The 22387-nt window shown below is 40.8% G+C and overlaps 1 protein-coding gene across 2 annotated transcripts in view; it reads right to left on the reverse strand.

Moving 5' to 3' along the window:
• Positions 1-3847: 3847 nt before the first annotated feature.
• The window catches only part of ZNRF2 (zinc and ring finger 2), a 116956-nt gene continuing 98416 nt past the window's right edge, over positions 3848-22387 (reverse strand). The window contains exons 3-5 of one of the 2 annotated variants that reach the window (XM_069958313.1): positions 13398-13503; positions 11662-11742; positions 3848-9184 (exon numbers count right to left, since the gene is read on the reverse strand). In XM_069958313.1, the coding sequence (XP_069814414.1) occupies positions 11685-11742; positions 13398-13503 (164 nt within the window). In that variant the 3' untranslated portion in view covers positions 3848-9184; positions 11662-11684. Of the gene's footprint in view, positions 9188-11661; positions 11743-13397; positions 13504-22387 lie in introns of both variants that reach the window. The other variant, XM_069958312.1, reaches the window with a different exon arrangement.

Raw genomic sequence — 22387 nt, forward strand, 5'->3', positions numbered from 1 at the left:
TGGGGGGTTTCCACTGTCTTAGCAACACAGGGACTTTGTAAATGCGACATGGCCCTTGAAATCTATTCAAGCCAAATCCAGCCTCCAAAAGCCAAATGGCGCTCCTTTCTTTTGGAGGCTTGTCTTGCAGCCGGATGGCGCTTTATGTCCACATGTGGGATATTTCCGTACTCGGGACAAACTGCTCTACATGTTTTTTTGTCTATTAAACCCTTGTGAAAATGAAAAATTCACGGCTAGCTAGGCCAATGTTTAAGTGTACAAAATGTAATTTTTACACATCATTGATCTAGCCTTCACTAGAATTGAGCGAGTCCATCCGAACCCGAACGATCGGTATTTGATTAGCAGGGGCTGCTGAAGTTGGATAAAGCTCTAAGGTTGTCTGGAAAACATGGATACAGCCAATGACTATATCCATGATTTCCACATAGCCTTAGGGCTTTATCCAACTTCAGCAGCCACCGCTAATGAAATGCCGAAAGTTCAGGTTCGGATGGACTCGAGCATGCTCGAGGTTCGCTCATCTCTAGTCTTTACATTTTTCATTTGCGCAAGGGGTTAAAAAAAAAAAAAAAAAAAAAAAAAAGAGACAAAACAAAATGTGTACAGCAATTTCCCCTGAGTATGGAAATACTCCACATGTAGACTTAAAGGAGAAGTCCGGCGAAATTTTTTTTATATGTTATTACTGATGGAAAGTTATACAATTTTCTAATGTACATTAATTATGGGAAATGCTCCTATACTGCTATTTCCCTTAATTTAGTGTACCAGGAAGTGTTAGAATTCTCTCAGAAGCAGTGACGTCACGACGAAAGGTGTAATTCCTATGGAGTGTCCAGCAGGGGGCGCACTATATATAGAAGTCAATGAGTACCATTGACTTCTATATATAGTGCGCCCCTGCTGGACACTCCATTGGAATTACAATGGATGTGTATGTAATGTAATATACAGTGTTTTTGATTGAATACATTTATGAAATACTTTGGGGAGCAAGTGTCCTTGCTCCCCAAAGTATTCCATAAATGTAAGCAATCAGTACATCACAGTAAGCCCGCCGCCACTGAACGCCCGCCGCTGCTACCGAACGCCCGCCGCTGTGGACTACTCTCAACTACTACTCTCCCCACCTGCTCATAGCATGTGCAGGTGATGGGAGAGTAGTAGCCGGGTTATATGGCTGAGATCGCCGCCGCGATGCCGCGCAGGGGGAGCCGCTCATCACTGCAGCTATCATCCCCCTCCGCTCCCCCCTCCTGCTGCTTCCTTACTCTATGTGATAGCTGACTTCCTGCCGGGCCGCCGCTCTCCGTTCACACGTGTCGGCGGCCGGGCAGGAAGTCAGCTATCACATAGAGTAAGGAAGCAGCAGGAGGGGGGAGCGGAGGGGGATGATAGCTGCAGTGATGAGCGGCTCCCCCTGCGCGGCATCGCGGCGGCGATCTCAGCCATATAACCCGGCTACTACTCTCCCATCACCTGCACATGCTATGAGCAGGTGGGGAGAGTAGTAGTTGAGAGTAGTCCACAGCGGCGCACGTTCGGTAGCGGCGGCAGTGGCGGCCGTTCGGTAGCGGCGGGCTTACTGTGATGTACTGATTGCTTACATTTATGGGATACTTTGGGGAGCAAGGACACTTGCTCCCCAAAGGATTTCATAAATGTATTCAATCAAAAACACTGTATATTACATTACATACACATCCATTGTAATTCCAATGGAGTGTCCAGCAGGGGCGCACTATATATAGAAGTCAATGGTACTCATTGACTTCTATATATAGTGCGCCCCCTGCTGGACACTCCATAGGAATTACACCTTTCGTCGTGACGTCACTGCTTCTGAGAGAATTCTAACACTTCCTGGTACACTAAATTAAGGGAAATAGCAGTATAGGAGCATTTCCCATAATTAATGTACATTAGAAAATTGTATAACTTTCCATCAGTAATAACATATAAAAAAATATTCCACTAAAGGGAAGGAGTGCCATTTGGCTTTTGGAGGCAGGATTTGGCTGGAAAGGATTTCGAGGGCCATGTTGCAATTAAAATGCCCCTGTTTTGCCAAAACAGTATAAACCACAAGTGGCCCCATTATGCAAACTACACCCCTTAAGGAATGTAACAAGGGAATTAGTGAGCATATGGACCTCACTAGTGACTGGCAAAAATGTGGAACAATGTGGCGTGAAAAGAAATATACACTATAATGTTGGTCTAGCCTTGAATTTTTCATCATCACAAGGGGTTAAAAAGAGAAAAAACACTAAATGTGTAGAGCAATTTCCCCTGAGTAAGTAATTACCCCACATGTGGACATAAAGTGCCATGTAGGCGCAGGGCAAGCCTCCAAAAGGGAAGGAGCGCCATTTGGATTTTGAAGGCTGGATTTGGTTAGAATGGATAGTGAATGCCATGTCGCATTTACAGAACCCTCGTGCTGACAAGACAGTGAACCCCCCCCCCCCCCACAAGTGACCCCATTCTGGAAACTAAAACCCCTCAAGGAATCTAACAAGGGGTGCAGTGCAGATATGGACCCCTTGATGATGGCCATGAGGCGGTACTGCGGTGTGGGTAGAGTCAGCGGCGCACGTCACGGGCAGGGGGAGGAGATGAAGAGGAATAGCACACGCCTGGCCCGCCTCCTGGGCTTCACCCTGTCTCAGTTGAATATCCGTTCGGAGGGGAAATTAACGAGGCAGGGCAGGGAAAAGAGAAATGCTCCACACTAGCATATTCTACATGTCAGCGCCGACAGATTGGTATGTATATCACAATATATGAGGTCTGATGGTACATCCTCTTTAAGGAGTATGTTCAAATGTAGTGTACACAAGTTTCTCTACGAAAAAATCTGTACCCAATGCTGTGGATCTAATGCACTGAATTTAAAGCTCCAGATTGCATCCTGTACTCTTGCACTGCTTTCTTAAAATGTCAATTTCACACAATTAGTACATGGTACACTCATCAAACTGTCTTAACTGCACAATCATGGTAAGATTTGATCAAACTTAACATTTGTATGAAGACCTATTATCCAAGCATGACCTCATGAGGTCCTCAAACTCTTGGCACTTAAAACTCTCCCACCTACACATACAATTCTTTTAACGGCCCACTAAACACTGCATTTGTGTAGAAAACCCATAGAGAAGAAGAGACTATCAATAGCCTGCAGACTGTCCATAACTTGTGGAGCTGCCCATTGGTTGATATATTTTGAAGGGCTCAGTACAATACACAATAAGGCTAAGTTCACACTACGTAAAAGTACGTCAGTTATTGCCATCGGCGACAACGGCCGTACTTTTCACGTTGTGGAACACTGCTTCTGCTTCTATGGGAACCCGGACGGAGAGTGTACACATCATATACGCTCCGGCCCGGGATCCCGTGCGGTGCCGCAAATAACTGACATATCAGTTTTCTGAGGCCGCAATTCAATGAATTGTGGCCATAGGAAACCATGTCAGTTCACACAACTGAAGTACCGTCCGGGGTCACGGAACGGCCGGTCTCATCCGCACTGTGAACATACATACATATACATATATATATATATATATACACACACACACAGTGGTACCTTGTTTTAAGAGTAACTTGGTTTAAGAGTTTCATGAGCATCAGCTTCCTCTGTCCACTGTCTACACAATATATATATGCAGTATAGGCAAAGGCAGAAAAGTGTTGATCAGCAGCTGGGGGGTGGAGAGAGTGTTGTGGCACAAAGCCCATTCTCTTGCATATCAGAAGAACAGTTAAACAGAATGATGTAAGTAAAACACCTTTCTGTTCAGCACTTCAGTCACTAGATTTACATTAAGACTCATTAACATTAAAAAAAATATATGGATTTTAATAATAAGCAATAGCAATAAGTACAATAGCAACCCCTTAAACATCATACTACCACTACTGGGTTTAGCTGTTGGTACACCATCATTTCCTGTCCTTACTCTGAAACTCTAGATTTTTTTGTGTGAAATTTTTACTTTTCTATACTTTTTCTATACTGTATAGTCATGTGTGCAGAGTTCTTTTCACCCTCAACAATCTGATGTATCGTTGTACGATAGCACAAAGTCCCATATGGTACTGTATTTCACACTCCTGAGGGACCCTATGTGCCATCATACAGCCTGTTTCTTGTTGATAAAACCTAATACACATCTACAACTGCCCAAGGGATAATTTTGTAACCATGGATAATATCTCAATACCAGTGAACACTGCTGAAGTATGGATTACAAGTCAACACACTGTCAGCAGTTTTTTTTTTTTTTAGTAACCATATTTGGACAATTAGTAAGTTTATTTTTGATCTGATGTGTTTTTTTGTGTGTGAATAAAATATCTCTTATTTAGTTGGTGAATGTACACATAAAGAAGAACTGTGACAATTCAGTGACAGTCTGGCCAAGCTATCAAACCAGGAGCTTCAATTTCTGAAATATAAAGCATTACTAACATTGAGCGACACTGAAAAACCTCTTTGATTGAGACTGCTTAAGAAGATCCAGCACAGGATTTCCTTTACTTTGAAAGTAGCATGAAAAATAATCTCATACAATAATAACAAGGTTACAACACGTTAATTACAGCATATTTTATGTACCATAATGGCCAATAATTACCCGTAAATTAAAATTAATTTACCACTTTAAAAAACTGAACTTTTATTCTAAAAAAAATTGCATAGCTGCAATATTATGGTGTACTGAATTTATATAGAACTTTTAACACATATGACACAAGTGCATTAACCCTTTCATCCCTGAGTTTAACTGCATACCTGCACTTCATAAGTAATAAAAAGAAAGCGCTGTACTTTGCCAAGAACGTCTTAGCCATACAGTAGCATACAAACCATAGTATGTTAAGAGATTAGATGATCACAGTATAAATTATCCTTTTCACTTCACATAGTTGGCATTTTACAATTAGACGGTACCTCTTAAAATGTAAAGCAGCTAGATTTAATCTTATTTAAACAAGAAGTAAATTACAGTGTTTCTGTTGGGTTCTATGGTGCGTTCAGTTAGGGCAGTCTCAATGATGGCCAAGTTTGAAACAGTTTTCTTCCACTAGAGACTTCAGTTTGTTTTCTGACATGTAAATGATTGTATGCTATAGGCCCTCCTTTACATTTTTGTGGCATTTTTTGGCTTGGGGAAAAAAAAGCCCCAAAAATGCAGCTTAATGTTTTTTATGTTCACACACCATCAAAATGATGGCTGTTTTTATTGGATGGACATCATTAACCCTTGATGACCAGGCCAATTTTCATTTTTGCACTTTCATCGCGTTTAAAAGGCCATAACGCTTTTTCACCTACATACCCACATGAGCGCAGACCACATAATTTTTTCATACAATATGCTGCCAAACCGGATAAAATGTATTTTATCTTAGAACTTATTTTATTTGACTCCTTTTTAAAATATTAGAACCTTTTTAAAATACAAAATGTATTTAAAATTACTATATAACCATTATTATAACACTTTTATTTTTTGGTCTATGGGGCTGCGTGAGGTACCTTGCTTGCACATATGCTTACACACTTTTTGATCAATTTTTATTAAAATTTTTCTAGATGTAAGGTGACCGAAAATCAGCAATTTTGTACCTTTGGCGTTTATGATGCAAGATCAGGAATGTTATAGTTTAATAGTTTGGGCAATGCCGCATGCGGCGATACCAAATAAGTTTGTTTATTTATGAAATGGGAAAGGGGGGGGGGGTGATTTAAATGATTATTGGATGGGATTTTTTATTTATGAAAAACATTTTGTTTATTTTTAACTGTAACTTGAAGTCCCCCTGGGGCACTATGATAACTGCACTGATCTCTCAGAGAACAATGCAGTACATATGTCTAGATGAGATCAGTGCTTGATTACTATGGGCTGCTGAGCCCATAGTAATCGAGTGCAGAGTTGGAATCAACGTAATAGTGGCAGAAGCAGGGATCACCCTTCTGTAATCATATCTCAGGGTGGACGATTCTGCCACTAGACCCCCAGGTGATGACTTTATCAAGCTTGCAAATAGCCGCAGTGACCCCCCTCTTGGAATGCCTCTGACGGTGCCATGACATAAGCCTATATCATGGTTTATAAAGACGTTAAATAGACGTTATTTTAAAACAACCGCCGGTGTTTTTTTTTTTTTTTTTTAAACAGACATTATTTGGTCATTTTGACGGTGTGTGAACGTAGCCTTATCATGCCTTTTGTGACATTTACCCCCCCAAGTATGATGTTCACACTCCATCTCATGTTGGCCATTTGTAAAATAATGGGTGCCATTGTAAAATAAAGGTCAATATTTGGTTTCAAATTGATGGTCTTTTTAAAAGGCATTAATCACAAAAAAAAAAAGACGGTGTGGGAACATAACACAAAAGTGTGTATTAATACATGCCTTTTTTAGTTTTTCAAGTTGTGATTTTTTTTCTTTATTTTTTTATGGTTTTATTATGTGAAAAAATGTGATTCAAAGAAGCACTCCAGCATAAGGCTGGTGAGGCTCAAGGGCTGTTCTATCCTTCCCCACCCCACCCAGTTCCAGTTCACACAGTGATTGCTGTGTGGACCAGTCTCATATTAGACTTACACTGGGGCTCGCAGATGGACAAGAAATCACTTTCTTAATGTCAATCATCTAGTCACACTGGGACAGGAAGTCGTTCCGTATAGGAGGAACAACATCCCCAGTAAGTGTGTGGCGGAGCAGCCATTTACCTTCAACAGCCTTATGTTAGGAGGGTAAAAAACATTTATCGTTAGAGTGTTTCTTTAAGGATTTCTATTAAAGAATGAGAGAAAAACAAAAATAAACACATTTAAACATGCATTTTTTTTTTCTTTGAAAAATCCTATGGATGTCTATGGCAGGGAAAATGCAACAAACCAGGTGAAAAAAATATAGCTATGCTACAGTGAGGTGCATTAAAAAAAATACCACTGATCTAAAAATGGATCCTAAAGTTAGAAAAACCATAAAATTATTGTAGGTATAACGTTTTCTATTCCTCTGGCAACAAAGTATTTTCAGACACATGAAAACACACAGTGTGTTCTTTATGGTGTTTTTTTTTTTTTCTAGAAAAACGCCATGTGTGAAATCACCAGTACAATGATCTAAGCATCAGTAGAAACTACACAGAAAGACTGTACTTTTCTCCTGCTGGCCCTCTAATTCAATAAGACCAAATTGTTTGACTGCACAAAAATTTTTTGCACACCCTCACATTTCTGTAGGTTGTTTCTTTAACAAATATGGCTTCTTCCCCAGAACAGGCTATAATACAAACATATGTTCTAAAACATTGACTAGTGACTTAAAAATAGAAAAATCAATGTGGCAGTATGTAACCCTAAACCTGAGTCAAGGACATATTATGGCAGCTGTAGCACTAATCTTCTGTATCTACAACTGTACATTGACTACTATACACATATACAATGGACAGTTTCCATAAACTGGCTGAGCTCCTGCACAACTAATGTGATTACTTCAGTTTAAAACATGCAAGTCGGCTGTATTGATACATAACACGTCATATCTGAATGTTATGGCTTCAGAATGTTGTGTCCTTATATTGATATAAAGGATTCAAGTGCAGTGTATTATTCCACTTCAGGAGTGTTTGCAACTAAACATGTAAGAAAACCTAAAAGTATTCTCTTGTATATAAAAAAAACATCAATATGGTTGCTATATTCTAGGAAGGTGTCTTTTGCATTCTTGACCTCTTTGCTATGGTCAACTGAAAAGGGTCCTGAGTGGTGGATTCCCCTCCATAACATCCATGCACCTTATTAGGGGGCGTACGAACAGGAGTTTCATTTAAAGGCAGCCAGTAAGGTAACACACTTCTTCCTGCTTATTAAGGTGCCCATACACTTTATACGAAAGTCTGCTGAATCTGTCACTGGGGCCTCCCAACTGATGATGATGGTGGAGTTGAGGGTTTGGTGTGGTGAATTTTTGCAGCCTCAACCTTTTGTTTTTGAAGGGATAAGCCAGTGCTAGAGATATCTAGCAATGACTAACCCCTCCCCATCGAGAACACACAAACACTTAGCCATGAACTTGGAGGCCAGGAGAGATAACTGTCGGCTAAACAATGGTTTAGTCATTTATTGAATGTGCATGGGCACCTTTAGGGAATATAATTTTCAATCACGTGCTGGTGTCTGGTTGCCTTGTTCATCTGATCTCTACATAGGTTTTCACAATCACTATAGCAATAGGTTATTTAGTCAAAATTATGTTAGACCTCGACTCGTGTATTATGCTAAAAGCATTTTACCAACCGATGTAAACATACCAACTGCTTTATGTTTAATGGCACTTGGATGGCTTATGTTCCCTGCCTGATTTCAAAATGTTTTACAAACAAACAAAAAAAATACTACTTAGATGCAGGTTGTGGCTCGGAGATGAAAGGGTTAATTGGTAAGAAGATATGCTTAAGTATGGTAATCACCTTCTGGAGGCATACAGCGAAAGTCCGCATATGTAGACACAGAATAGACACACAAATGGTGGATATGGGAAGTCCTATAGTACTAGAGCGAAAAAAAAGAAAAATAAAACACTTGTACAATTTTACATTTTGTCTTGTCAAAGTACAAAAATGGGTCTGTACCGTAAAACCATAAAATGTTTTGATTTTGGCATCTAAAAAGAAAAAAAAAATATTAAAGAATATTTGAGGTTCTTATCCCGGCCCAGTCCAAGTAGTAGTCCTGTAGTTGAAGCTCTTTCAGAGGAAAAAGAAAATAAAAATCAGCTTACTGGCTCCCGGCTGTGTAGGTCAGTAAAAAGAAAAAAAAAAATGAACGCAGGGACAAGAGTTAACTTTGGCCTACATTTCATATTGTTCATTTTAGGAATGGTGGGGCACAAGTGTGTTTTCTTCTTCCTAAACAGTATGTGCAGCATTTTAAAAAATCCCTGTGTGCATCCTTACATAGTGAACGTTTGGCACACTGATCTCTGAGGAAATCTATTGTCTCTTATCTTTACTGAAGCTAGATTCCCAATAACATAAGGTCTAAGGCAGGGAGGCCTATAATGCCCCTTCTCAGGATAGTCACAGCAGATGGAAGCCTGTTCCTTAGGTAATTCTTCACTTGCAGGCAGGGAAATAAAGCTACTGGAAAGAAAGACAATAAACTTGGTTAGCATAAACACAGTGAATTTATGTCCACTAAATAATTCTGTTTAAATAGGAAAATGAAGAAGGAGATGGGAATTACTGCAGTACCACATATGACCAGGATGTGAGGCCTTGGCTATGAGTGCTCTTTAGCTTTAGCTAATAAGGTGATTTGCATTTAACAAAATTCTGTTTATCACAATTTAGTATAATGTATTCCACTCACAAAGCACCTACCAATTAGATCACAATTTTTATAATTTTTTCTCCTTATAAAAAATTCATTGTTGAGCCAGATAATTAACCACTAGAGATGAGTGAACCTCGAGCATGCTCGAGTCCATCCGGACCCGAACTTTCGGCATTTGATTAGCGGTGGCTGCTGAAGTTGGATAAAGCCCTAAGGCTATGTGGAAAACATGGATATAGTCATTGGCTGTATCCATGTTTTCCAGACAACCTTAGAGCTTTATCCAAGCTAATCGAATACCGAACGTTCGGGTTCGGATGGACTCGAGCATGCTCGAGGTTCGCTCATCTCTATTACCCATGTATGTTAAGGGACGTTTACACAGGCAGATTATCATCCAGGGGAGTTGTTAGAAATGCTCCTATATGATAAATAGATTAATTTGGGGCAGGAAAAGGGTGAGGATCAGGATTGAGAATTTTTGTCTCCCCCATGAAAAACGAGGTCTTGCCCTTCCAGATATGAAACTATATTTTTTGGCAGTACAACTTAATACTATACGGGAAGCGGATAAAGGGGATTGGCACTCATATTTATTGGCAGGTTCTGAAGGAAGGTATGAGAACATTTGGAAGCTCTTAGAATCAGGCCAACTAAAAAATAAAAAGTGGAGATTGTTGCCATTGGTATATTTACTGTCTCGGATCTGGGAGGAAGTTAAAGAAGTTTTGAAGATAAAAAGAAGGTGAGTTTTTCGCCAATTTGGTATAATATAAATTTGGACGAGTTTAATAAGTTAAAAATTTTAGTGGAACATAGTAAAGCGGGTATAAACCAAATAAGTGATTTATTTGTGAATGGAGAGATAAAAACTTGGCAAGTGTTGGAGGAAAAAACGGTATCAGACAATGGTTGGTTAGAATACTGTAGCCTGTACCATGCATATATTACAACTACAAATAAAGAGATATTTATGGTACAGGAGACCCCAGCTACAGTAAAATTGTTATTAACAGAGGAAAAAAGAAAGGGTTTATCAAGAATATATAGAAGTCTGAGAGAGATGAAATATGAAGGTATGCAGGTAAAGAGTCGTAGAAAATGGGAGGAAGAGTTGGGGAAATTTCAGACGATCAATGGATGTTAAAAAATATTAAAAAGGTGTCACAAAATAATAAATCATAGAATAATACAATTTAATTTGGTTAATAGAATTTATTATACCCCTGTCTTTTTGCATAAGATAAGGAAGAGAAAGTCGCCTAATTGTATGTGGTAGAGATGTGATAGAGAGACAGCGGGATGGCTGCATATGCTATGGTCTTGCCCTGAACTGCAGAGTTACTGGGAGAGTGTAGTAAGGGAAATCCATTCCTCCTTAAATATCAGTATCCCTCCAGACCCAAAAATTATAATTTTAGGGGAGGATTCTAGTCTTATATGCAATAGGAAAATAAAGGCTCGATTGAGTAAATGGCTTTTTATTGCAAGACTGCAAATTGTAAAAAAGTGGATGTCTGAGAAGGCCCCAAATATTAATGAGTGGAAGAAGCTATGTGAACTTTATAAAAGCTATGAATAGGGAAAGGTACATAATTATTTAAGGAGTGTGTGTCCCCCCCCCCCCCCCCCCAGCTCTGTCCAGGGGGGAGGAGGGGGGTATCATTGGAAAAATGGAAACATTGTAAATTGTTTTGTGATTTGTTATATGAATTTTGTAGATGAAATAAAAAGGAAAAAAAAAAAAAAGAAATTCTCCTATGGCCGATAATCGACCCATGTAAAAGTGACGCTGATCAGCTGAGGACCAGGCAAACGCCTGATCATCAGCTGATCGTGACTTTTGAGCAGGCTTTACACTATCACCACAAAGTATGGGAGTCCTTGCAGTTCCTACTGGCAAAGAAAAAAAGGTCCTGCAAGTTAGGTTGGGCGGCTGATCTGACAAAGGGAAGTGGAGTTGGGGACACAATATATACTACTGTAGGGGAAAGGTATACCCAGCCAAGTAACATGCAAAGCCTGATTTCCCAGTTACTGGCCGTACAGCATGATGTTGTTTTTTTTAAAAAACTCGGGAGTTGGGTCCTGAATCTAACTTAAGAGTTCTTCAGGTCCGATCGAAAGATGTCTTTTCCAGGGATAGTAAAGCCTTTGATTCATAATACTGAATGTATCACACTGCCTATTTTATCCAATGGCTAAAACAGAACTATAAAGTGCTAGACATGTATTTAGTTACAGCTAAACAGAGTCTGATCATAAAATGCAAGTTATTTACCTATCATACAGGATAACCTCTGTCTAGTCGGAAGGGTGCTCAGGACAAGATCGATTTACTTCAAACCATTCATCTATGCACCTGTCAAAGAAAATAAATAAAAAAGAAAGCTTAAAAGACGACTCAAGATAACATATAACCGTTTTACTCGAGAAAATGTCCCCAGTGAGATTATGTTTAGGATTACTATGTTCTCTCATTTGCTGTTTAATTATAATAAAAGTATCCTACTTAAAGGGAAACTATCAGCAGGTTAGATGACTCTAACCTGCTGATACTTATTGGAGATCCTTATTGTGCATGGGGCGCTGAGGTTTAAGGCAAGTTTCTTCATCATCATGTTCGTGTATTATGTAGTTATATCCAGAGGCTAATTGGACAATTTGGAGCCCCTATCCGCCTCCGGCCGGCCTGCCCCTCCTAGCAAATATCAGCAGAGCGGACAGGCCGTGGGTGGGTTGGATAGGTGCTCTGGAGGCGGCGGTCCCACCCCCAGTACTCCAAAGCACCCAATTAGTTTGTAGACATAACTACTAAATACACAGAAACAGCGCATAGGATGAAAGTAAATGTCCCGTGCACAAAAGGGAGATATCGGCAGGTTGGTTTTTATATTTAAAAAGGTTATTCCCATCTGAAAGATTTTTTGTATATACCCAGAATATAACAAATGTCTGATGCCAGTCTCATGACCCATACCAATTTTGAGAATGAAGACATCTGGCCCTATTGAACCTGCTTGCAGTGGCACTGGTCAGGATACAGAAAACAGCTGAGATGTTTAATTTACTGGAACTGTGTACACAGCACAGTATGGCAGCCTATACTTGATCTGTAACTTGGAGTAATGGAAAAATCATATCTTGCAGTGCTATATTGTTTATGCAAAACTCATTAATCTGTACAGGAGTTATGTAAACTATATAAAATAAACTGCTCAGCTGTTTTCAGCATTTATGACCACTGAAAACAGACCAGATGATCTTGGGACCTGAATCTATTGCACATTTAAATTCTGGAAATTGAAAGAGGTTGTCTCACAACAGACATTGGTGGCATACTACTAGTGTCTCACAACAGACATTGGTGGCATACTACTATTTATCTGACAAAGTTGTGAAGCCAAAGCCAGGAACAGACTATAAACAGAGAACAGGTCATAAAGGAAAGACTGAGATTTCTCCTCTTTTTAAATCCATTCTTGGCTTTGGCTTCAAAAATCTGTCAGATAAATCTCTGTGTAATGGGGAAACCCCTTCTACTCGCTCATCACCACTGCTAATAAATGAGAATCCTGAACTGTAGACACCATCTATCAACTCAAAATCTCTTCTGCTATGTTCCTATAGGGCATGGAGCGCTGAGGGTGAAGGTAATTTTTTTTACCTTGATCCTCAGTGCTGTTTTTGTGATGTTGGTAGTTTATTTCATCTGCCAATGAGGCATTTGATGCCCAGATATCCTACCCCTCCTCATGAATATTGGGACTGATGAAAATTCATTAAAAGGGGTGGGATGGCTGGGCACAAGTGCCTCATCAGCATACAAAATAAACTACTAATATCCTGTTTCCCTTTAAAGGAGAAGTCAAGCAAAAATGGTTATTATTGTATTGCCCAAAAGTTATACAAATCCCCAATATACACTTATTACAGGAAACGTTTTGGAGAAATAAGGAAGAAACCACCAGAACCCACCAGAACAGAGACACACAGCTGCCAAAAACATATACTTGCCCCTTGTGGTATATACATAAACAGGGTAATCTTGCAATTGTGTCCCCTTGTTGTAGGTCTTCCAGACATATAGTACATTCCCCAGCATCTTTGCCAAGAACATCCTCTGAAAAACACGTAAAAAACATTGATGTCATATAAATTCCATATGATGCAAAACATTCTATACAAGCCGCACAGTATTCTGCAGACTAGACTTCGTTGCATTAGCATTCATTATAATGCCAGGGGCTCTAAAACGGTTTAAATATTCGCACTAGTGTACTGACAGTAGAAGAGAAGAGATAACTAACAGCCAAATGAATCCAACCGTCCATGATTGAATGTGTATGGCCAGTTTTAATTTGTATGAAGTAGAATTTAGCTCTTAATACAAATCTTAATACAGATTAGCGCACATGTTGTTGAATTCGGCATACAATTTGCTCAAAAGTCATAAAAACAATGCAATTTCAAACAATAAATAATTTAGTCAGCTGTGCATCAAAATAAAGGCGAAAAAAGTCTCCATGAGTTCAATTATTTATAAACAAGTGGAAACAATATTTAGTGAATCGTAAAAAGGGGAACTCAGTTTTCAAAAAACACATTTCACACTTTTGTTTATTCCTTCCATTATATTTATAAGTCCTTGCCAGCTAATAATTCTGTATGTAAACAGTACAATAGGGACCATACATGCTAAACGATCAATGCTTCCACTAGAGGTCACCAGACACAAGCTTATAGATTTAGGCTTAGACATGAATTCAGTTGTAAAATGCATGGCTACACGGCTTTGGATCCAGCTTTCCTAATTGCAGAGGGGATCTTATCCGCTCTAAATATAGAGATCCAGCACAAAAACTTACAAGGGCCTTAGACAAATGCCTTTCGAAGGGTGCAAATGCCTTTTCACAGTATTGTAACATGTGCATACCTCACGTGGATGACTTTCAACTGGATTAGACAAAAGGTTGGGCATCTTTACATAAAAGTAGTCCAGTTTGAGGGTGGTCCTGGAAGCAAATCCGCAAAACTTTTTTTAAGCACCTGGCTGGCACAACACTTTCCAAGGTTTACAACTGCTGGACGCTGTAGTACCTTTGGTCTGTTTGGAGAAATTGCCTAACAAATTTTGGGGTGCTTGTGTTTCGTGGAAACCAGCGGTTAAAAAAAAAAAAAAAAAAAAAGTTTCCTCAAACAGCTGCAGGGTCTAAATGTTTTCACACCCCCTAAATAACGTGTCTGAGGGGTTTAGTTTCCATAGTGGGGTCACTTCTGGAGAGGGGGAGGTCCTCTGTATTCATACAATGGGGGCACTGCAAATGCACATGGCTCCCTAAAATGATTTATGCAAAATTTGCACCAAAAATAGTGCCCTTCCCTTCAGGTATGGTCACACATGGGGTAATACCATACTCAGGAGAAACGGTGTTAAAAATTTGGCAGTATTTATAGCCCTTCGTTCTTGAGTGTGAAAGCCAAAGTTGAATCCTATTAGAAAAAGTGTAAATTTAAATTTTCATGTCCCAATGCTAAAAACTTTGTTCTAACACCTATGGGGTCCAAGGGGGGAATTTATCAAAATCGTTCTGAATGGAAAATTTATATTTTGCCTTTAGAACACACTTTTTCCTGCGACAAATTTATATACATGGCACATACACCATCATAAATTTGCAGAACACGAGTTCTTGACATTTGTGCGATTTTAAGGTGTAGTTTGCGTCATTTGTAAGTGTGGTCTGGACTGGAGCAGCTCTGCACAATCTTGTGCTTTTTTTTTTTGTTACATTTGTTAAATTATTCATGGGAAAACATCTGTACCAACAGACCTATTCTAAAAACAGGCATGAATGGTGTAAATGCCGCAATTGCACAAAAAATTGCGACTGTTTTTACATCAAAATATATACATAAACAATGACAAATCCCCACTCTACCCCAATGCTTACTATACCTCTAGATTAATTATTTGAAAGATGCAGATTCTAAAATGGTGTTACTTGGGGGGTTGGCAGTGTACCAGTTACAAGGTGGGCACTGCAAATGCGCATGATGCCCAAAAATGGTTCCAGCTAAATTTGTGTTAAATATACAAAATGGTCCTCCTTTATGTCTGAGCCCTGCCATATACCCAAATAGCAGCTTATAAATCACATATAGGGTACTAAAATACTTTAGATGCTTATTCTCATGTTGTTTGTAAAAAAAAAAAAAAAAGGAGAGGCTACCTAATATTGGAAAAATTATTTTATTAATTATTTTTCATTTTGACAACCTAATTCTAACAAATTCTGGTGCAAGGCAAATGTAGTGCCAGTGTTGAATAAGGGCTCTAGGACTTCCCCAGGTAACTACAGACCTGTAAGCTTAATGTACAACGTTCGAGAAACTATTTGATGTTCTTGAAAGGGATTATATTCAGGAATATGTAGGAGGTAATAGTATTATAAGTGATAACCAGTATGGCTTTACATGAAGATGTCAAACCAATCCAATATGTTCATAAAGACATGAGTAAAATCATGGATGGGGGGGGTGGGGTGGCTGTGGATGTAGTGTATCTGGATTTTGCAAAAGCATTTGGCACTGTCCCTCATGGGCATTTGATGGGTTAATTAACCTATATGGGTACAGAAAGTTTAGTTTGTAACTGGATTGAAAACTGGCTTATTGATAGAACCCAGAGAGTGGTGGTCAATTATTCCTACTCTGAGTTGTCCCGTTATAAGTGGTATACCCCAAGGTTATTTTTGGGCCCGTTTAGTTTAACTTGTCTATCAATGGTATAGAGAAGGGATGTCAAACTCTGTCCCACTGTGCCATCATTTTTGGCCTGCCAAGGTAATCTATAGATTTCCTAGAGCTGGCTTGCTGACAGGCCACAGCAACAGATTATAATATGGGTGTTCTTCTGTATGAGCACTACTTGGGGGGGGGGGGGGCTACTGTATGGGACACTAATTTGGGGGAATGGCTACTGTGTTAAACACTACTGTGGAGGGGGCTAGCTATTGTGTGGGTACTGTGGGGGGGGGGTCTGACTAATATATGGTACACTATAGTGGGGGGCTGGCTACTGTATGGTACACTACTGTGGGGGTCTTGCTACTGTATGGGACACTATTATAGGGGCTGGCTATTGTATGGGGCACTGGCTATTGTATGGGACAGTGCTGTGGGGGGAGGGGCTGCTGTATGGGACACTACTGTGGGGACTTACCATATCATTTTCTTAGTGCAAAGCGCTGGGTGATGTACACTGCTCTGACTGGGTCAGGAACGCCGCTATGAAGGGACCATAAATGCTGCTTTCACGCTTCAATAGATATCAAGGTTGGTGCACAACTTTGTCCAAGTTTTTAATTTTGGCCCACTGTGAATTTGACAGCTCGGGTACAGAGGATTAACAGCAATGTTTCTATCTTTGCAGGTGGCAACAAGCTTTGTACTACAGCAGTGTCTATGGAAGATGTGCAGATGTTACAGGCTGACTTAGACACACAATGGGGGAGATTTTTCAAACTGGTGTAAAGTAGAATTGTCTTTGTTGCCCCTAGCAACCAATCAGATTCCACTTTTCATTCCTCAAAGATTCTTTGAAAAATGGAATCTGATTAGTTGCTAGGGGCAACTAAGACAATTCTACTTTACACCAGTTTGATTAATCTCCCTGTAAGTGTTTGGGCACTTAGCAAATGAGGTTCAATGTGGATAAATGTAAAGTTATGCACCTGGGTTCTAATAACCAACATGCATCATATATCCTAGGGGGAGTTACACTGGTAGAGTCGCTGATGGAGGACTTTGGTTTGCAATGTCAGTCAGCTGCTTCTAAGGCCAGCAGGATATTGTCATGTATGACAGGCATGAACTCTTGGGACAGGGATATAATATCACCGCTTTATAAAGCTTTGGTGCAGCCTCATCTGGAGTATGCAGTCCAGTTTTAAAACCTGCTTCTTAGAAAGGATGTTCTAGAGCTGGAAAAGGTACAAAGACAGGCAACTAAACTAATAAGGGGAATGGAGCATCTTCGCTATGAGGAAAGATTAAAGGCATTAGATTTGTTCAGTCTTCAGAAGAGACATTTAAAAGCGGCACTATGAGCATGTTCGGGCCAATGAACCTGCTGATATCACCCAGCTGCTGTTTAACTTAGGACCGCACTGCTGTTATTCTTATTTCTCAGTCTTCCGGTATAGTGGCGCTTTGTGATCATTTCAGATATGCTAATCCCCGGGTTAAGAGCATTCTAGGCATTGCACGTCTGCCCAAAGCACCCCCTTGGCCCACCTATTAAGCATATTATATATGCATAGTAATGCCACTTGTTACCACGCATGTGCAGGAAGCAGTCCGTAATAAGCAGCATTACTAAGCATATATAAATATGCTTAGAGGGCGGGCCAAGAGGGTGCTCCAGGCGTTGATCGTCAGATTAGCATATCTGAAATTATCAAAACGGCTCAAACTTGCTGATAGTGCCACTTTAAGGGGAGATATGATTAATTTATTTAAATAAATAACCCCTACAAGAAATATAGGGAAAAGATGTTCCAAGTAAAACCCCCTTAAAAGACAAGTGGGCACTAGAGAAAAAAAAAGGTTCAATCTCCAGTTGCTATGAGAACAGTGAATCTGTGAATCAGTGTACCCCGGGATCTGGTCACAGCAAAAACAGCAGAGACTGGCTTAGACTGGTTCTTAGACCAAACATAAATGAGTATGTATTGAACGTAGAATGGATCCATCCTTCCATTCATATATTCTCTCCTTGGTTGAACTTGATGGACAAGTCTTTTTTTTTTCTTTTTTTTTTTAACACACCTATGGAACCACATCTATAGAACTATAGTTTTTAGATGTTTTTCATTTTCTTGGCACCTCAACTTTTGCAAACCCATCATGGTGCCTTAAAAAAAAAAAAAAAAAAAAAAAAAAAAAAAAGGCAGGTCCAAAATCCACAGGGAGGTTACATAGTTAACCCCTTCAAGACCAAGCCTATTTGCACCTAAAAGACCAGGCTAATTTTTCAAAATCTGACCTGTCTCACTTTATGCGCTTATAGCTCAGTGATGCTTTGACGTATGCTAGCGATTCTGAGATTGTTTTTTAGTCACATATGGCACTTTATATTAGTGGCAAAATTTGGTCACTACTTTGTGTGTTTTTTGTGGAAAACATCAAAATATCATGAAAAATTGAAAAAATTTGCATTTTATGAACTTTGAAATTCTCTGCTTCTAAAAAAAGAAAGTTGTATTACATAAATTAGTTACTAAGTCACATTACCAATATGTCCTCTCTATTTTGGCTTCATTTCATAAACATATTTTACTTTTTTAGGGTGTTACGGGGGTTAGAAATGTATCAGCAAATTACCACATTTTCATGAAAGTTTCCAAAACTGATTTTTTTAGGGACCAGTTCTTATTTTAAGTTGATTTAGGAGGTTTGTATACTGGAAACCCCCATAAGTGACCCCATTTTGGAAACTAGACACCTTAAAGAATTAATCTAGAGGTATAATGAGCATTTTAACCCTACAGGGGCTGGAGGAAAGTATTCACCATTAGGCCGTAAAAAAATGAAAAATTAAAATTTTCCAATAATATATACATTTAGATTAAAGTTTCTCATTTTCAAAAGGAACATGAGAAAAAGCACCCCAAAATTTGTAACACATGTTCTCTTGAGTACTACGGTACCCCATATGTGGGCGTAAACCACTGCATGGGCACACAGCGGGGCTCAGAAGGGAAGGAGCGCCAATTAGCTTTTCCATTGCAGATTTTGCTGAAGAAGTTTCCGACCGCCAGGTGCATTTGCAGAGCCCCTGTAGTGTCAGCAGAGAGAAAAAACCCCATAAGTCACCCCATTTTGGAAAGTACACCCCTCAAAGAATTCATCTTGGGGTAGGATGAGCAATTTGACCCCACAGGTGTTAGAGGAAAGTATTCAAAATTAGACAGTAAAAATGAAAAACTCAAATTTTTTCCAATAATATGTTCCTTTAGTTTGAAATTTTTCAATTTCACGAGGAACAAGAGAAAAAAAGTGCCCCAAAATTTGTAACGCAGGTTCTCATGAGTACAACGGTACCTCATATGTGAGCATAAACCTCTGCAAGGGCACACAGCGGAGCTCAGAAGGGAAGGAGCGCCAATTAGCTTTTTCAATGCAGATTTTGCTGAAGAAGTTTCTGAGCGCCAGGTGTGTTTGCAGAGCCCCTGTAGTGCCAGCGGAGTAAAATCTCGCCATAAGTCACCCCATTTTGGAAAGTGCACCCCTCAAAGAATTCATCTTGGTGTGTGGTGAGCATTTTGACCCCACAGGTATTAGAGGAAAGTATTAAAAAGTAGACAGTAAAAATGAAAAACTCAAATTTTTCCAATATTATGTTCTTTTAGTTTGAAATTTCTCAATTTTATGAGGAACAGGAGAGAAAATTCACCCCAAAATCTGTAACGCAGGGTCTCCTAAGTAGAACGGTACCCCATATGTGGGCATAAACCACTGTATGGGCACACAGCCGGGCTCAGAAGGGAAGGAGCGCCAATTAGCATTTTCTCTGCAGATTTTTCTGAAGAAGTTTCTGAGCACCAGGTGCGTTTGCAGAGCCCCTGTAATGTCTACAGAATAGAATCCCCCCAAAAGTCACCCCATTTCGGAAAGTACACCCCTCAAAGAATTCATCTTGGGGTAGGATGAGCATTTTGGCCACACAGGTATTAGAGGAAAGTATTCAAAATTGGCCAGTAAAAATGAAAAACTTGAATTTTTCCAATAATATGTTGGTTTAGTTTGAAATTTCTAAATTTCACAAGGAACAGGAGAAAAAATGTACCCCAAAATCTGTAACGCAGGTTCTCCTGAGTACAACGGTACCCCATATGTGGGCATAAACCACTGTATGGGCACACAGCAGGGCTCAGAAGGGAAGGAGCACCAATTTGCTGGAGCAAAACTGCAGCTAGTAACAGTTATTAGAATAGCGCAGTTACTAAAATACAATAAAAAAAATGTGGTTACGGGCAGTCTGGGGTGGTTACGGGCAGTCTGGGGTGGTTGCGGGCAGTCTGGAGGGGGTCACTGGCAATTTGGGGTGGTCAGAGGCGACGTGCGGTGGTCAGAGGCGACGTGCGGTGGTCAGAGGCGACGTGCGGTGGTCAGAGGCGACGTGCGGTGGTCAGAGGCGACGTGCGGTGGTCAGAGGCGACGTGCGGTGGTCAGAGGCGACGTGCGGTGGTTGCGTGCAATCTGGGGGGTTACATGTAATCTGGCATGATTACGGGTAATCTGGGGGTGGTTATGCCCAACCTGCGGTGGTTACGGGCAACCTGGAGGGGTTACAGACAATCTAGAATGGTTACGGATAGAGTGAAGTGCTTATAGCTAATCTGGGGTGGTTACATGTAATTTGGGGTGGTTACAGGCAATCTGGGGTGATTACGGACAATCTGGAGGGGGTCACTGGCAACGTGCGGTGGTTACGGGCAACGTGCGGTGGTTACGGGTAATCTGGGGGGTTACGTGCAATCTGACGTGATTACGGACAACCTGGGGTGGTTATGGGCAACGTGCGGTGGTTACGGGTAATCTGGGGGGGGGGGTTAGGGGTAATTTGGGAGTAAACTGCAATTATTACTATAATAAGTGTGTGTTTTATTTTTTTGTATGTTTGTCACTTTTTGTACTTTATACATTCATTTTCACTGTATTACTATGATTGATATGATATTTTCTATCACAGTAATCATAGTTCAGTGACAGAGACCAAATTGGTCTCTGTCACTTTAAATTTTCAGAGCTTGGCTGGTTGTGGAGCGCATGCGCACTTCATAACCAGCCAGGACACGGAAGAGGAAGGAGCTCCAGGAGCAGGTGAGTATATGGGGAAGGGGGGGGGGGGGTGACGGGCGACTTGGGGGGTGGGGGGGACATCACTTTTTATCCCCTGTCACCAATCATTCATGGTGACAGGGGATAAAAATTGCCGGCGGCACGTGGCACAAGCGATCAGCGGTATATAGTATATACCGCTGATCGCTTGTACCGGGACCCCACAGGGGGGGTCCTGATGACTGCCCCATGCTCTCCGCTACCCCCGGTGGCGGAGAGCATGGGGCTTTCATTCATTTTTCTTTTTTGATCACTGTGAACAGACAGTCTGTTCACAGTGATCGCGGCGGCCATCTTGGATCCGATGGCCGCCGCGGGAGGGGGGGGGGGGGGGGTTAGTGACTGGGGCACTAGGGGCTGATCTGGGGTCTGATTTTTACTTATTCCATCTCCCCCCACCGTGGACTCACGGTGGGGGGAGATGAAATACAGCGGCGGCACCGGCCCATTAGTGACCGCCGTTTCGGCGGTCACTAAGGGGTTGATGGGGGTCAGCTGCGGAATCGCAGCTGATCCTCATTATCTCTGGTGCTGTACACAGATGAGAGCGGGATCGCTGTCCCTGCAGCGATCCCGTTCTCATCACAAAGCCCCCTCAAGTCAGGAACGTATATGTACATTCCTACTGCACGGGGCATGTGCAATAGGAACGTATATATACAGATGGCTGACGTGAAGGGGTTAATACGGTTGAAAAAAGACAGATGTCCATCAAGTTCAACCAAGGAGTGGATTGATACAGGGAAGGGGGAGGGATGATAGGTTCTATACATGCATTTAAGTCAGGGGTCTCAAACTCAATTTACCCGGGGGCAGCTGGAGGTAGAGTCTGGGTCGCATCAGGTTTTCCACAAGCTCTTACAAAAACATTCCAATGTCATCAAATGTTTTTATTTTTTCATCTGTTAAAACCCCTAGCCCCCCCCCACAGAACTATCACTCCCAGCCCTCCCACCCACCCACAGAACTATCACTCCCAGCCCCCCCCCCCACAGAACTATCACTCCCAGCCACACAGAACTATCACTCCCAGCCCTCGCACCCACACACAGAACTATCACTCCCAGCCCTCCCCCACATACAGAACTATCACTCCCAGC

Source organism: Dendropsophus ebraccatus, chromosome 2 (assembly GCF_027789765.1).
Source record: "Dendropsophus ebraccatus isolate aDenEbr1 chromosome 2, aDenEbr1.pat, whole genome shotgun sequence".
In the NCBI taxonomy this organism is placed as follows: Eukaryota; Metazoa; Chordata; class Amphibia; order Anura; family Hylidae; genus Dendropsophus; species Dendropsophus ebraccatus.